The 17331-nt window shown below is 40.6% G+C and overlaps 2 protein-coding genes across 3 annotated transcripts; one reads left to right on the forward strand and one right to left on the reverse strand.

The window, feature by feature from the left end:
- Window positions 1–3335: 3335 nt before the first annotated feature.
- cxcl8a (chemokine (C-X-C motif) ligand 8a) lies at window positions 3336–4608 on the reverse strand. The gene is made up of 4 exons (XM_012865436.3): window positions 4356–4608; window positions 4097–4229; window positions 3906–3992; window positions 3336–3785 (listed from the first exon to the last, which is right to left on the reverse strand). Exons 1-4 carry the CDS (start codon window positions 4420–4422, stop codon window positions 3773–3775), a joined length of 300 nt encoding a protein of 99 aa, XP_012720890.2. The 5' UTR covers window positions 4423–4608; the 3' UTR covers window positions 3336–3772.
- A 10528-nt stretch (window positions 4609–15136) lies between these two features.
- On the forward strand, window positions 15137–17233 carry LOC118563120 (C-X-C motif chemokine 5-like). 2 transcript variants are annotated; one of them, XM_036136917.1, is made up of 4 exons: window positions 15137–15327; window positions 15413–15545; window positions 15680–15766; window positions 16839–17233. In XM_036136917.1, the coding sequence occupies exons 1-4, from the start codon at window positions 15276–15278 to the stop codon at window positions 16876–16878; spliced, it is 312 nt and encodes a 103-aa protein (XP_035992810.1). In that variant the 5' UTR covers window positions 15137–15275; the 3' UTR covers window positions 16879–17233. The 2 variants fall into 2 exon arrangements, with proteins under 2 accessions (XP_035992810.1, XP_035992811.1); XM_036136918.1 differs by having other exon boundaries at window positions 15143–15327; window positions 16764–17233.
- Window positions 17234–17331: the final 98 nt, after the last annotated feature.

Here is a 17331-nt window from a genome sequence, read left to right on the forward strand (position 1 = left end):
AGCAAGGCTAAACTGAGAAGAGACGACTAATAAAAAGAATAACATGGCAGCTGAAAAAAAAACACCAAAGGAAGGAAAATGACAGAACACAAGAAGGAACAAGCAACACAACACACAACAGTTTTGCATGAAACTCCCCACACCATTGAATATAATCAACGGCGTGGGAACCTGGCGAGCCCATGGAGCGTGAAGCATAGCAGATGAGCAGTGAGCATGACAGGAGAGACGGCGGGAAAATGGCTAGAATTGGCACACATGACTATAAACAGGACTATTCATGCTTGGAATATCAAAACTAAGGTATAAACCAAATATGACACACCAAAGGTGACAAATGAAATCCAAATCCCATGGATCATGATGTCTATTCCTTGCAGGGTGGTCAGAATGAAATGACATAAAGTATATGTTTTAAATTAATATAAATTTAAACGTATTTGCTGTTGATTTGTGGACTAATGAAACAAGTTAATCAAGGATTATATTTTGTACATTGTTTTATTTTATTTGGTGAGTTTCATATTAATATTATGTGGGGATATGTATGTTATTTGAATTGTGTCTGTATCCACTTTCAAACTCATGTGAAATGCTGATATAAATTTGTTGATAGTGACAATCTAATTTACTTTAATAATTAAGGTTTTATGTATGCTGGCGGGTTTCTACCTATACGCGATGCATTTCTGTCAATCTGGGCAAATTCACTTGAGACATCTGCATGGTACTGTGCTTTTTTTGTGTTTCGTCAAAAATACCCTGCTTGTAACACAGGGAATTGGAGGTTTCTATATAAATTCCACCCCTTCAGGTTATTTATGGATTCCCTTCAGAGAGATATCCTTAAGAAAACTGACTACAAGATGTGCGAAGCTTCTCACATCCTTACAAATAATCCAAATATAGACATGTCCTTAGCTTACAAAGTTTGGTTGACCACCAGCAAAAATACTTGGAATTTAATCGAACTGCCTAAATGCAATTTTCTGGTAACCTCAAGGTCTGAGGTTTTCAACTTAAATGATAGAATATCTATGATTTTTGTTGTGCATTTTTGGTTTGCCAAAATTTGCCACATTTGTACACTTGTAGCATATTAAACTGTAGATGTAAACACACAGACCAGAATGTGGTCTGTGTGTGTTTATGGGGGTTTCATATCTTGCTTGTGCAAAATAACTATACTGTCAGTTAGTGTCTACATCAGATTTTGTTTGTGAGACTGTGAGGTTGTGGATCCGAAAAATTGAAATGAACATGACCACAGATCACAAAACCAGGACATTCATTTAAAGGGCATATTACATCATATGTTGCTGCATCATAGTTTTGTGTTCTGTATGTATTAGATGTTTTCTTGCATCAACACACCTTATTTACTTAAGTCAGGTTCTGTGAAGCAGGGACACTTTTACAACATGCAGAACACTGAACAGATGTGAACTTAGCACTATATAAAATATTACTACAGTAGAATTCAATTAATCAGTCTCACAGAGTTGAAACCAGACATTTACACTCTGTATAAAAAGACACAACCTGCTTTTTGTCTCAATGTCTGATTAAATCAGATTAACCTTTCTAATTTTAGATCAGATAGTATCAGTAAAACTGTTTCTATATGCCACAATAATAAAATGTCATTTTTTTTAGATAACTTTTCTTTACTTCTTTTAAAATTTGGAAGATTCCATACACTAAGATTACTATGCCTGCATATAAAATAAAAAAGCCTCAACACCATGGCTTTTGGAAGGTCTCATTGGTTAATTTAAAACACTGGAGTAAAAAGCAGGCACATTTTTCGATGCATTTAGGGCACACCTAAAACTGACTGTATCCTTGTGTGACATCCAGAGAAAAAAAAATCTAAAATAACCAGCCAAGGTATTAGAAAAAAAATGTGGGCCTTCCCCTTTTGTAGCTCTTCTCCATGTGCGATTTCCAGATGCCTGAAGGTGCCACGTTTATCTGTTCAAACAGTTATAAGTATAAACACTACGGAAATGTCCAGGCATCATACTGTCAAGAAATGAAACGTGTCAGAGATTAATGTGTTTTTGTGCTAAATGTCTTTTTCTCCAAAGTCAAAGCAAAAATCTGTACTCACATTAGCTGAAAGGCCATTGACAGAGAAAGTGTAGTTTGCAAAGGGACCAAAGCCCTTTCATTTTTGGGGACATGCCCTCTAATATGAGAACACTATCCCAACTGGTTTATTGGTGCTAGAGGGAGTGGTGCTACATACAACATAGATGGCATTATCAGGAAAGAATATCAGTTGGAATATTAAAGCAATATTTAAATCTTGGGTAGAAATTGGTCTTTTAAATGTACAATGATCCTGAGCAGTCCTTGAGGCAGACACCCTGTCTACTTTTAAGACTAGGTTTAAGACTTTGCTTTTTGACAAAGCTCATAGTTAGAGTGGCTTAGCTTATCCAGAGCTGTCTAGTTATGCTGCTATAGGCTTAGGCTACTGGAGGATATCAGGGTCTATTTTTCTAACTCTGCTGAATTCTCCTATTTAGCATTACTTGTTGGTATTTCAACTTTATGTTCTCTCTCTCTCTCTCTCTCTCTCTCTCTCTCTCTCTCTCTCTCTCTCTCTCTCTCTCTCTCTCTCTCTCTCTCTCTCTCTCTCTCTCTCTCTCTCTCTCTCTCTCTCTCTTTCTCTCATATCTGGCCTGGCGTTCTATTTAGCTGTGACTCCATCCAGGGGGGCAGATCATCTGAGCTGATGCTGCTGCTGTCAACAACTTCATCCTTAATATTAAACAGCTGGCTCTGTCTCTCAGAGTCTAACCCTGTTTCTTTCCTAGACATAGCTTGGCTGAGCTATTAGTGCAGCTAACTATGTGCTCTCTTTCATCCTCTTCACCTGAAGACTGGATCAGAGCCTATCTGCTTAGCTGTGTTTCTTTCCTTGACAAAGCCACCTATGGAGCTAGTCTGCCATTGCCCTCTCTAACATGGCAAATATTGGTGGATCAGTATTTCTGTGTTATTTTTATGTCTCTGCTCTGTCTCTAACCACCAGTGGGTCTTTGTAAAGTGCCCTGAGATGACATGTTGGGAATTGCTGTATAAATACAAATGAATTGAAAACTGAATTGAATATACTAAAAGTAAGAACGTGTACCCAAGACAAGAGTCTGACAAGTCCACACCTAACACAGTATGCAGCACCAGCGACTGATGAATACTGCAGGCGGCACAGCTGTCTGGTACTTGTCACACATCTCTATAACTGAAGGATGATATAATTTGAGAAAAGACATCAAGTATTTCCATTTAAGACTTTTTATTATAATCGATGATACAAAACATTTCAATTTCATAAATACATAGTTAAATAAATAGATAAATATCTGTATATATGTATATATATATATGTATATTGTGCAGTAGACAGAGGGAGTGGCAGGATAATAAATAGCACATAGAGTCCAATCAGCTGCACCCTTATTCAGGGGTCAATACCAAGTCGTTACAATTTCCAAGCAAACTTGGCAGAGTTTTTACATTGGATGCTCTTCCTGATGCCAGGGGAATTCAAACCCCGGTCCCCTGAATCCAAGTCAAAGACTTCAACCACTACACCACAGAGGCAATGGGTTGATGGGTACCGTGTCTGATACAAACAATTTGAGCAACAATTTGATGCTGCTGTCTTCACCAACAGGTCAGTTGAAGTTCAGCGAACCCTATCATCAGGCCAAGACAGGCTCTTTGGTCCTTTGAAGCAATTTCTTGTGTTCATCTCTCTTCAACGTTTTCTGCTACAGGGAGAAAGATTCAGGGGGGAAAAAAAAGAATCAATATTTTGCGGTTCAAACACCGAATGTTTAGAATTGCGTGTCTGTATGTTTTGTATTGATGAAGTTCCAACTGAATCTTACTTTGCCATGATCCTCTCAATCACTTTTTTCACCCATGGAGCCTCAGGGTCCAGGCAAACCTGCTGGCCAGTTTTCTTCAGAGTGGCACTGCAACAAGAGGCAATAACAATGAGTTTTCATTCATCCAGTGAGCTTGCGGGATAAAAATCACCATCGGCTTTATCACAATGAGACAGGGACTCGGTCCTTACATGATCTCAGTCTCCTCGCAGTGAGAGTTGGCTGGAATCAGCTCCACCTTCTCGATGTGGCGGCCAATGGGTCTGCTCTCGGTCTGGATGCAGCGGCAGTGCAGCTCCATTCCTAAGCTTCTCAGGCTCATTCCTGCATGGAGATTAGAAATGCACAAGGTCACAAAGTGCAGATAAATCACAGTGCACGAAAGGAGGGCTGAGAGGGCAGTAACCATCTTTGAAAGTAAAACAAACAAAAAAAGCAACGGAGGCTTACCTTCGCTGACTGCAAAGAAGACCCAGATCGTCATGACAGAGAGGGCAATAACGCTGCTGCTCTTCATTCTGTCTTTCACAAAAGCCTGTAACTAAATCACTCACAGCACGAGATAGGAGCTTTCTAATAAATCCTTTTGCAATCAAAAAGATTTCCCTTATTCTGCTATTGGCGTCTATTTCCCAGTTCCCCTTTTATTCTGCTCTTCCAGGCTTCAGTGCTTTCTCCAGCTGCTGTTTGAATCTGGCGGAGAGAAGTCTCGCCTTTTATGCTCGATCCTGGAGTGAGTCACTTCCTCGTTTCAGGGGATTGAGCAAGACAGGAATCACGGGAGTGGGAATTTACGCTGCTTAGGCTCCATTCTTCACTGTCACTCACGCGGAGCTGTCTTCAGGAAAAACACTGATCTATATCTGTGTAATAAACTGAGTAATGCTTGACCACGTTTTTTTTTTATAATATGTTAATTTCTTTACACCTTTAAGCACTTTGTTGCCTGTGTTGAGACAAAGTCTGTGTCTTGGAGACTGATCAACTGACAGCTGTTCTCACAGATGGCAGATAACAAGAATTAGACATTAGCATGAGGATGAACGGGGATGACACCTATCTGGCTATCTGTCGGCCTGCTGGAATATCTATTGCTGCCACTACCGTGTCTCTTAAATCTACTGGCCGTGAAAACGCATGTCTGCCATTGTGCACCTGCAGAACCTGCATTTCAAAGAGAACGGGGTGAGGAAATCATTCTGGGTGTAATGAACCGTTGATATTTTAGTGTCCTTACAAACACGGTTTTGCAAGGAGAATAATAGACTCGTCAATAGATTCATCATGCTTTGAATTGCTAAAATCCTTGTGCTTGACATTCCTAAAACAACACCAAGTGAGTTAAATCCCCAACAGGCTCCAACACATCCGCCCAGACGTCACAGCAGCTACTCACTGCACAGACAGAGGTCTTGGGTAACGTCAGGTCGCGTTACCTAAGACCTCATCATGTTTCATGGTTCTGACACAGTTATTTATCAGTAATGTCCAAATTTCAAATTATTCCTACTGACTTGAGTACGTTCGTGGCTGTAATGTCTTACCACTATATTCATGCCTAAGGTTTTCCTTATTTTGTCCTTAGTTTATATTATTCAATTACACACCTACATAAACTAAGGCAAAACTGAGAAGCGTGCTTTTCATCTTTTACAATTAAAAATCAAAAGATTGTCCAGTCAGCCTCCTTTTCTCTGATTCCCGTTCATAAAATCCAGTTCAATCAGTCGCCTTGAAAAACAGAGACCACCTGCGTGCAACCTAATCTCAAAATAAATATCAACCTGTTCAGGAGTCTGTTAGAGAACATTAGTGAACAAGCAGCAGCATCAAGACCAAGGAACACAGCAGATAGGTCAGTGAGAAGATTTTGGAGAAACTCAAAGCATGGGGGTGTTCTTACATAAACAACATGCCAAACTTTGAGCATTTCAACGACCACTCTCCTATAAACCTGACCGCCCTGGCAAGGAGAGCATTAATTCGAGAGGCAGCCAAGAAGGAGCTGAAGAGATGCGCAGCGCAGACTATTAGCGATGCACACCACAAAGCTGACCTTAGTGGAAGAGAGGCAACAGTGAATGAAAGCTGTGAGAAGTCCCATTTGCGCTTTGTTACCAACCACGTAGAAGACGGAGCCAACATGTTGAAGAAGTCCCTCTGGTCAAATTAAACTAAAACTTCCATTAAAGTAGTTAATGTGCCAGAAAACGAGTGGTGGCAGCATTGTGCAGTAAGATTATTTTCTTCAGTAGTGACAAAGAGGCAGATTAGACTTGAACTGAGCTTAACACAACTCGGTCCTGGAGGAAAATCTGTCTAAACTTTAATCCAACCCAGCATCTGTTCCAAAACGTGAACTTTGCTTCTTACAGACCCTCACCAATCTTCTGATCTTGTGCTATTTCGCAAAGAAGAGTTTGTCTGTAGATGTCCAAAGCTGGTAGAGTCAAACAAAACAAGACTTGCAGATGTAACTTCAGCAAAAGGTGGTTCTACAAAGTATTAGAGGAAATCCTGCTCAGAAACACTTTTTGTTATACTGAGTGAAATTCTCCCTCAATCCTGAAAGTAGTCAATACATTATGTATTCAGAAAAAGGAGGTTAAAAAAATAGATCTCCGTGCGAGCTGCTGGCCTGTAACAACTGACCAATCCCTGCTTTTAGGTCCGAATGGCAGCGACTGGTCAGAGGTAAGACATGGTAAGCTTTGAACTTTGGTGTCAAAGGCTGAACTAGAGATGATTACTCATGCTTTTATTTCATCTCGTCTTGACTATTGTAACAGCCTTTTCATATGTTTGTGTAATGGTTCAAGACGTGGGACCCAGGGTTCAGCCAGACAAGCAGAGGTTCTGAAAAAGGCTTTTTATTAACAGAATGTAAAGACAGGCTGAAAACTAAAAATGACCGTCGAGCCAAAAACAGACGGCAGCAAACAAACTGTCTAGAGTCGATGAACAGCAAGCTATAAAACAACAACGGGGTCACGCAATCTCCAAGTGCGCGGAAAGATGACCTGGCACTGATGACTGGTCTGAACACAGTTTATATGGAGGTGGAAACAGGTGAAACCAGTGAGAAATGATTGCAGGTGGTGTGGAGCTGAGCAGGTGTGCAGAGTGATTAATCAGACCAGGCATCGGTGCCGAGATCCTAGCAGAACTCAAAAACAAACCAGAGACAGAACAATAACAATAACAGAAATCAAACAGGAAAGAACCCAAAACAGAAAACTAAACATTGGCAGAGACTCAAACTATTACAGTTTGACTAAGAAAGATCTGGGCCGCCTGCAGATAGTGCAGAATGCTGCTGCAAGACTTTTAACCAACACAAGAAAAAGACATTTTTCTCATTACCCCAGGTTTATTCTCTTTACATTGGCTACAAGTACATATTAGAATTTATTTTAAAATGTTATTCTTTACTCTTAGAGCCATGCATGGCCAAGCTTAACCTGACCCAAGCCAAATGTATTTCGCTCCGCCTAGCTTCACTCATCCATCTGGAACAGATCCATAGGAATGGCGTTTCAGAAGGCTGGACCTTATCAAAGATCCTTGCATATCATTGAATAAGCCACTTCTCTGTCATCTTTATCGACGTGCTATTTCAACCACTCACACCGAAGCCAACCCGTGACGCTGTGAGAGCGACGCAGGAAAAAACTAAACAGAACAGCCAACAAAAGCCTTCAGAGGCGTTCTCTGATGTTATTTAATGAAACAAAATTAGGTAGATTGGACAACACGGAAGAAATAGCAGGATCAATGTTAACGCTTGCTTCCTCGATGCGAGCCGCCATTGTTGTCTGAATCAAAACAGTCTCACGATCGCTTCTCCACTACGTCACATCTATGAAACTCTAGCCCTGCATCCTGATTGGCTGGACAATCAAATTGGTTGAAGAAATCACTCTCTATAGAAGAGGTCCCAGAAGGATGTGAGTGAAGCTAGGTGGAGCTAAGCGGAACGAAATTCATCTGGCTCGTCAGGTTAGGCCAAGCTCCAACTTATATTACCAACCTTTTACGACCATATTCCCCTTCTCATAGTTCCTCAAGCCAAAGATTGTTAATGGTTCAACAAACTAATTTCAGGACCAGATGGGATCGGCGTTTTAGAGCTGCCGCCCCCAGATTGTGGAATGCCTTGATTTTATCTTTACACTGTCTTGACTCTGTTGATTGTTTTAAGAAGCAGTTGAAGACCCACTTGTTCCGACTGGCTTTTAAGATGTTTTTAACTAGTTTTATGCTATGATGTTGCATTTATGCTGTTTTATCATTTTATATTTTTAGTTTGTGTTGTTTTATAGTTGTTTTTATTGCGAAGCACTTTGCTGTTTTTATCCTGTGAAAGGTGCTATATAAATAAAGTTTACTTACTTACTTACTTACTAAGACAGTCTTGTGCATGCGCAGTTATTCAAAAAGGGATTTGGGGAAACTTCTGGAAAAATTGCAGCTCTATCTTTAAGAGGAGGCTAAATACAAATGCATCCCACACTTTTCAGAATTTCATTTGCAGGAAAAAATGGAAAACCGTAAAATACAACTGAACTAAAGTTTGTATACTCAGTGTGGCCCACTTTAAATGACTTCATTGGGTATAGATACACTGGCATAAAACTGTATGTGTTCATTCCTGGTGTGTGTTTACGTCTTAATTTCTTATAAATGGGAATTAAATAAACGTGAAACAAAAAGGAAAAGACTGTTTTATCCACCATCTCCTTTTATGGTCATCTTTGATTTTATCAGATGGAAATGAAAAACAGATATGGTTAAAAACGGAACATGTCATGGGAACTGGAACGTTTTTTTGAGTTTTCATTTGTCTTCTGCGGCGGACACTACTGTGATGAGATAAAAGTGGCATGTGACCAGCATGAGGTGTAGTAAGGAAACATGCCCATTTTCACTTTTTCTTTATTTCAACTCTAGGGGGGATTTTTCAACGTCAATTTTTAAAATGTAACTCTAAAACCCCTTTAGGTCGATAGCACGTTGCATACATATATTTAGCACAGAACCTTTTTAAAATTATATATTACCACATAGCTATCACAGCTTCTTTGAAGATATTCTCTCACACATACACATGAGGTTCTGCTATCGTAAAAAGGATTTTGCATTGACTTCTGTTTATTTTCCATTGATTTCTGGCATAATATTGACTCTAAACCTATTTGACACTTTAGTCCTAAACCTAACCCCTGATCCTAAAACCGCATCAAATCCTGCAGGGACTGGGCCATGCATATGTTGGGAAAATCATCTTTACACACACGCACACACACACACAGAAAACATGGGGAAGTCAGTTCTGACAGCCACACACCACCACAGAGGAAGTAAGAGGAAATGGCAGCATTACAGCATTATGCAAGCTGGGTAAATCCCTTGATTACCCCTACACACAAGCAAGCAAGAGGTTAAAGCCTCTTGTAATATTAATGAAATTGCTCAAGATGTGATTAAAAAACGTGTTAGACATGCTAAACAGGAGCTTCTTTACTCTGCATCCATTATCCTAAACGAGAACGGTGAATGAGGGAGGTAAGTAGATGCCACGGGCGAAAAAACTGCAAATCAGGTCTTCCATTTTTGACAGAGAAGGCTGGTGCAGAGAGGGTTAAAATGACCAACAACATGGAACCATCAGGCAAAACGTGACCGCCTGGCAGCTCCTAGAAAAGGCAGCAGGCAGGTAATCATTACCTAACCTGACAACAGCCAGATGCATGTATCGCTCCGCCTAGCTCCACTCACATACATCTGGGACCTCTCCATAGCAATTGCCTTTACTGGAGGCTGGGCCTTATCAAAACTCCTTGCATATGATTGGATAAGCCACTTGTCTGTCATCTTTATCGACGTGCTATTTCAACCACTCACACCGAAGCTAACCTGTGACGCTGATGAGACCGACGCCGGAAAAAAAACCCTTTTTTTTTTTTTTTTTTTTATGTGTTTGCGGCTCTAGTGCAGGGTTTCCCGCAGCGCTATCTTGGCGAGGCGGCCGCGGAAAACGTGTCGTCCCCCCCCCCCGCTCCGCGAGTCGGTCCGCCTCGCATAAGCAAATTCCTGCGGGAAACACTGTAGTGGCACACCTTTTATTGACAGTGAGCTGACAGGAAGAGGGGGGAAGACAGGCGGCAAAGCGCCGCGGGTCGGAGTCGATCCCGGGCCGACCGCGTCGAGGACTAAAGGCCTCCCAATATGGTTAGCGCTAGCCGCTAACCGCTCCAGGGCGCGTCCGCGTTGCGCGTCCGCGTTGCGCGTCCGCGTACGCGCCCCGGAAAACAAAACTTGCCAAATCCGGTCGGGAGAAGGGCGAAAACATGGTTTCCACCAACAAAAGCCTTCAGAGCCGTTCTCTGATGTTCTTTTAATGAAACAATATCAGATAGATTGGACAACACGGAAGAAATAGCAGCATCAATGCTAACACTTGCTTCCTCGATGCGAGCCGCCATTGTTGTTGGAATCTCACGGTCACTTCTCCACTACGTCACATCCATGAAACACCCGCCCTGTGTCCTGATTGGCCAGACCAAAAACTTGGTTGGGGAAATCACTTTCAATGAGCCATGTCCCAGATGTATGTGAGTGGAGCTAGGCGGAGCGATACATGCAGCTGGCTGTTGTCAGGTTAATCATTACCTGCGTTGCCTGTCGCTGCTCTGCCACGCCCACCGGCAGAAGTGGTATGGGAGCAGGGGGGCTCACTCAGCCACAAACACACAGACCACAATCATAACACTGACAGGCTCAAACTGCAGGTGTCGTTTACTTTTTCTCATTTGTTCTTGGAAGTCTTTAAACCGAGCCTTGATGTAATGACTTTGAGGATCTTCTAGGTTCAGTAAGCGATTTCTTCACTTTTCCTGTCTGACAGTCCTAGCGTTCCAAGAATGGAATTAATCAGTTATTTTATGTTTTAACAAGTCGTCAATTAAAGATTCGCACGCTGGGTTTGGAGAGTTTATTTCCTTTATACGTGAAATCATCATTTTGTATTTTCTCAAGTTCTCTTTGTTTGATATAAATTTTGTTGATCCGAAATATGTAAGTGTAATGAAACATTAAAAAACCCAAAAACAAACAGAAGAAATCTGTAAGGAGGCAAATAGTTTCTTTTACAACAATTGTTTGCCTTTTTGCAGCCGGAGCAACACGCTGTGATGTAACATGCCAGTGCGCTCTCCACCAAAGCTCTGTGAAAATGTGATGATGCTCGTAGAGAGGGGATCTCGATGGTAATCTTCAGCCAGATGACGTCTGGCTAAAGATTTTAAAAATAGGGATCAGAAGCAAGTCCTCTGGTGAGAAAAAGGGTTAGCTCCTGGCAGCAGCATGTCTGTCTTTTCTCACAATATATCAGGAAATACACCGCTGCCAAAAAGTTCTCACTTGTCTGCCTTCACACGCATTAGCGGCTATAACACCTTCAACCTTTGTGGAAACACTTTTCAGGAGACATAGGAATATGTTTTACTGCAGTTTTTGACGATCCTCCCAGAAGCGCATTCGTGAGGTAAGACACTGATGTTGGACAAGAAAGCCTGGCTCTCGGTCTACACTCTCATTTTTACCAAAGGTGGACTGGCAGATTGAAGTCAAGATTCTGTGCATGGCCAAAACATTTTCTCATCATCAAACTCACTTCCCCATGTCTTTACGGGCCATCCTTTGTACACTAGTGCACAGTCGTGTACAACTGTGTACACCACGGCATCACCTTGTGACGAAAGGCTTGAATGCAGCTGATTGGCCGCTAAATCCTCTTCCATGTAGCTTTCTATGCACTGCTCTAGTGCTAATCTGAAGGCCATGTGACTTTTGGGGATCTGTAGCTGTTGACTCTGCAGAAACTCGGCGACCTCTTTGCGCTGAGTTCCTTAACAGCCGCTGATTGTGCTTTATGATTTTCCATGGCGCCACCACTTTGTGACTGAGACACTGTTGACTTCCACACAGTTAGAACACCGCTAACAGTTGGCTGCTTAATATTTAATAGAGAGGAAGGTTTTTAGCAGGATTTATTGCACAGGTGGCATCCTATCACAGTACCACGCTGGAATTCAAAGATCTCCTAAAAGCTACCCATTGTGTCATAAAGGTTTGCAAAAGCAGTCCCCAGACCTTGATCCTAGATTTTATACACCTGTGGCAATAGATGCTATGGTAACCACTGAGTTTAATGATTTGGTGGGGAGACCCGATACTGTAATGTGGCCAAAGGTCTTATAGGCACACATGCAACCATGTCCATTTGTTACTGATTTTCATGGAAAAACTGAAACTCACTGAAGCTGTTAAAAAAGGAGAACTGCAGATCAGTTGAGTCTAGTAAAGAAAAGGATAATTGTCCTAAGAATAGAAGAAATGAAGTTTCAAAAACAAACATAATAAAAACCCTAAAAACTTCATTCATCTGAGTTTCTTCTGACATTCAATAGATATGTCTCTCAGTTGATTTTCCTATTACAATGCAGGTCAGGTCTTGACACATCTGCACGCTTGCATGCAGGCGAAACAATGACTTTGACTTTATCTTTGAAACTTGATAGTGTATTATCTTTCCTGGCAGCATGCTTAGCCAATGTCTCAGTTCCGGTGCTTTTCCTCCAGTTTATTATGTAAGTAAATCAAGATGGCCCTCTGTAACAAATCTTTCCCAGGCCTATTGTGTGTGTGTGTTTTTTTTTCCCGGATCCCACAGTGCTGTGCGCAACGTATTTTCTTTTAATTCAACTTGGCCAAACCAGCTCATTTTTTTGCTGATTTAGTGAGATTTGTAAGTAAGCATGGGATTATAGTCAAGAGCATTCATGCTGCGTCTAGTATTCATGATGTTCTTGATACAAACTTGGCATGTCCAATTAAACATTTTCGTTTATGCCCACTGGACGTGAAGCACTGAGATTTACCTATTCATTATCTTGTAAAATAGCTACGCGTCAAAGAAATCTCACTGATGACAGACATTCTGTCTTGTGCAATCGGGCTAATGTTGCCAAAGGAGTGAGATATTGCAAAGCCTTATACAGAGAGCTTTGAACTCTCTATATACATGCCCTTTGAACTTCTTCACATTTAATGAGATAGACCCACTTAAAATAATGTTACACTGCGAAGTGGGAAGAAAACAATGCTGTTTTTTTCTACGTTTTTATGAATGAAATATGCTGTGCATTTGTTTTCAGAACCCTTTCAGAACCAGTGTTGTATAAAGTACTGAAATCTAGGTGTCAAGTAAAAGTATAGGTATCTCTCCAAAATATGACTTTGGTAAAAGTCCAAGTCACTGACTGAAATTTTACTTGAGTAAAAGTCTTAAAGTTTCTGAAATGTCTTGTGCTTAAGTATGAAAATTACTGTAAAAATAGATGTACTCAAGTAATGTAATAAAAAGTAAAAAATAAAACAAAGCAAATGCAGTTTGAAAGACATTTTTTACATTTTGGTAAACTTTGAAGGTCAAATTCACTTAAAATAATATATACAACCAAGTGCAGGAGATATTTAGACCAAGTTTAGACAGAAAATACAACCTTTTTGTAAGCTTTCAGTTTTTCTTCTTCAAGTAAGGTCGGTGCTATACAAATTGCGTGCGTCTCTCTCTTTTATGTAATGAGTAACTAAACCAAACATTGAAAATGTATCAGAGTAAAAGTATGCAATTAAGTTCGAAAATATAGTGAAGTAAAAGTGAAAGTTATCAAAAAAATGTATACTCGAGGAAAGTATAAAGTACTCCAAAATATACTTAAGTACAGTAGTGAAGTATTTATACTTTGTTACTATACAACACTGTTCAGAACCATATGTGAAGATCTGAGAAGTTTAATAAAGACTATTAGTGATCATACAGCATCATGAAGACACTTTTCAGATTTATTCTACAAAAATGTAAAAGAAAAAAAAAAAAGCCATTCATGATGTTCCTTCTGCTTAACAGTAGTGCTTTACTTTGTTTTGCTCTGTCCCTTAAAATACCAGTAAACCTGTAGGAGGTTCTCTGTTCATCTGAAAAACATGTAAGAGGGTTCAAAAGGGTACTTTTTAAAGACACTGCATGAGTAGACTACAGGATGTTGGGGACGAACGCAGCACACATTTAAGCGTCTCTCTCTCTCCCCACCAGCGAACTGCCTTTCAAAGTCTCTTATCGCTGCTTTGTCACATAAAATGAATACTGCCAATGAATACAGAGCCTGAGATGTGTGTCCAAACAAAAGCTGGGAAAATCAGGAATGAATCACCAACTTGTGCGTGTGTTTTCGTGCACGTGCAACGCTGCAAGTATGCCGTTGGAGTGTCAGGGTAGCGCAGTATGTTTACAGTAGCTTACGGTCGACCATAGCATGGGCGGCGCTGGGGTTAATATAAATCATTTACACATGGGGAAGTGAGAGTCTGCCAAAAAGAGTGTGAAAGTCAGTCAGCTCGTGGGAATTTCTGGAAAATTTTTTTGTATGAACACATAGAATAGGAGATAGGATGTGGAATCTACACACCTTCACCCCCCCCAAACGTATGTCAGACATGAATTCAGGCCATGATGGGGCCGCGGGGGTGCCGCAGAGCGCATTCCACATGTCGGAACATCAACAGTCATGTCAGGACAGGCATCGCTGGGTAATCATGACCCACTGCTGTTAAGATAGGCACAGATAATGTATGCAGGAGCCGGTAAAGTGGATAGATGCCTGGACAACAACAGCTTGGGTTCACATGCAGTTTAAACAAGACAATATTTAGAAGAAGAAAAGATGGATCTGTCCAATCCCAGACCAAGACGTGGTATGTTGCAACGCAGCTGCACAGGAACAGAGAAAGCGGCCTGTGTTTCGATGCCGATCTGTTCCGGATTAATCCCCACTAACATGCAACAACGATTACTTGGTTCAAATAGGAAAACGATTTATTTTTCGGGGGGGAAAAAAATCACATTTAGTTGCATTTAAAACTACCCCTGCTTCGTTTGAATTTTGCTGTAGAAATGTTCAACTCAACCACAGACTGGTGAGCACACAGCTTGAGCTGAAAACTGAGAAAGTCATGAGAGAGTTCAACGTAAAATGACTTTTGGGATCATACTGGACTTCCAAGGAAGCATGATAAAGTGATTACTTTTGGCTCTTGTGCGACCTGCAGGAGGGGGGGGGGGGGGGGGGGAAGAATAACTCCCCCCAGAGGAGCGGAGGAGGCACATATAAAACGTGAACAAGTATCTGCAGAGCAGTCTTGCAACACCGTTTATAGCTGAAAAGGGGAACAGCCGAGCTTTTCGTTTTCCAGTCAACTGCAGCAGGTATTAGCTCTGAAACTTTTCAGCTCATTCTCAAGACAGATATGTCTCCAGGCACTATTGTGGCCATCCTGGTTTTTCTGACCCTACATGAAGGTGAGTGTCTGTTAGATTGTATCAGTGTCTGTTTTTTTTTTTTCTTCTTGTTTAAAGATACTGACTAAAACTTTTAAAACCTCAGGTAGCATTGTGGGGGATCAAGGGGTGAATCAGCGCTGTGTTTGCATAACCAAGGAAAGAAAGCCCATCGGCCGTCACATTGCAGTGTTGGAGGTGTACCCTGCAGCCTCCCACTGTGCAGAAATGCAAATAATGTGAGTCCTTCTGGGAAAGCAGTTCTATACAGTTGCTTGAGCAATCGGCGGCGTTATATAGATTTTGTAATGTAGCAGTCCTGGCAGGGTTCCATGCACTGTTAGACATCTCTGGTCTGTCTTTGATCCTGCAGTGCCACTCTGAAGAAGAGCAGGCAAAAGGTTTGCTTGGATCCAGATGCTCCATGGGTGATAAGAGTGCTGGAGAACAGACGTGCAAGGTGAGCGTGCTCTTGTGCTTCTAAACAAAATAAAGTGGTTCTCTAAAGAGTTTACACCACTGCCAAAATGCCAGATTTTTTATTTAAAAAAAAACATAATAGACCATGATTTTTTTTTTTAAAACTATGGTTAATGTGACATTTTGGGTCTAGTTTAACTGAATAACAACTCTGTTTGAGAAATAACTGTAAAAACCATAAAAGCATTATTAACCTGGTTTCGTGTTAAACACATTTAAACTAATGCATTTTAAAGCAACTTTCAATGTCATTTAAACATTCAAGCTTCAGAAGTTCCAACCTCCCGTCGGTTGTGGTGGATCTAAGACAGATAGGTAGGTAGGTAGGTAGGTAGGTAGGTAGGTAGGTAGGTAGGTAGGTAGGTAGATAGATAGATAGATAGATAGATAGATAGATAGATAGATAGATAGATAGATAGATAGATAGAATAGATAGAATAGATAGATAGCTCGACTAGATAGATAGATAGATAGATAGATAGATAGATAGATAGATAGATAGATAGATAGATAGATAGATAGATAGATAGATAGATAGATAGATAGATAGATAGATAGATAGATAGATATTTGTATGGTTTTAAGATCTACGGTCAGTTTGAGAACAGAGATGGATTTAAAGGACCGCCATTAAAGCAGGGCTGAGTTGACGACAGGCATTTGGTCCTGCAGGCTGAGAAAAGTCTCACAACAGGTTACCTATTTGTCACCTTAGACTCAGCCAGATGGCAGCTCCAGCTTTTCATCAGTTACTTATTCATGTTTACTCATAGATTGAGAAGCGTATGATTACAGAGAAATTGTACTTTATTACAGTAGCATTTCCTGTAAGTCGCAATCATTGCCTCGTGCATAAAGCTGGATCCATATTCCTATTTTATTATCATTACATTAGAAATGGATGTCAGTTTCAATGTGCTCAGATCATCTTAATAAGGGGACCCTCCTTAAATCATATAACCATTTCTTTCTTGCAGGCAGAAAGTTAAACCCTAACCATCCTGTTCATCAAGGAAGCTTTGAGCCGTAACAACAATGTTTGTTTTCCGAAGGAAGAAGTTCCAGGTAATACTTGGGACAGTCAGGAACTGATGTGGCACACCTATGTGCCAGGAAGTGGACGGACAACAGAAAAAGGAAATATTCTCTAAACAAACTATTAACTGTAAAAAGCTATTTCTGTAAATAAGGAAATTCATTGCTTTCAGCCTTGATCACGTTTTGTCTTTAGACATCGATCAACATGTTTATGTGTAAAGCTTTTTTTTTTCCAGTGTTTCTATTTTCAATACAAAAGGTCAGAAGAGATGTCCACACATTGAGCTTCCTTTGTAATCAAATACATTAATAGAATCATTGTAAATAAACTGCCCGCCACCCCATGAGGGATTAAGTGGGTCAGAAAATGGATGGATGGATGTAAATAAACTGTGATTTGTTTACCTAATACTGAAGTAATATTTTTTGATTAAAAAAATCTTGTATATGGTATATGTTTTGTTTTTTATCTCAAGTTAAAATAAATGAATTGAACAACACCTAATG

The sequence above is a fragment of the Fundulus heteroclitus genome, chromosome 5 (assembly GCF_011125445.2).
Source record: "Fundulus heteroclitus isolate FHET01 chromosome 5, MU-UCD_Fhet_4.1, whole genome shotgun sequence".
NCBI classification, from domain to species: domain Eukaryota; kingdom Metazoa; phylum Chordata; class Actinopteri; order Cyprinodontiformes; family Fundulidae; genus Fundulus; species Fundulus heteroclitus.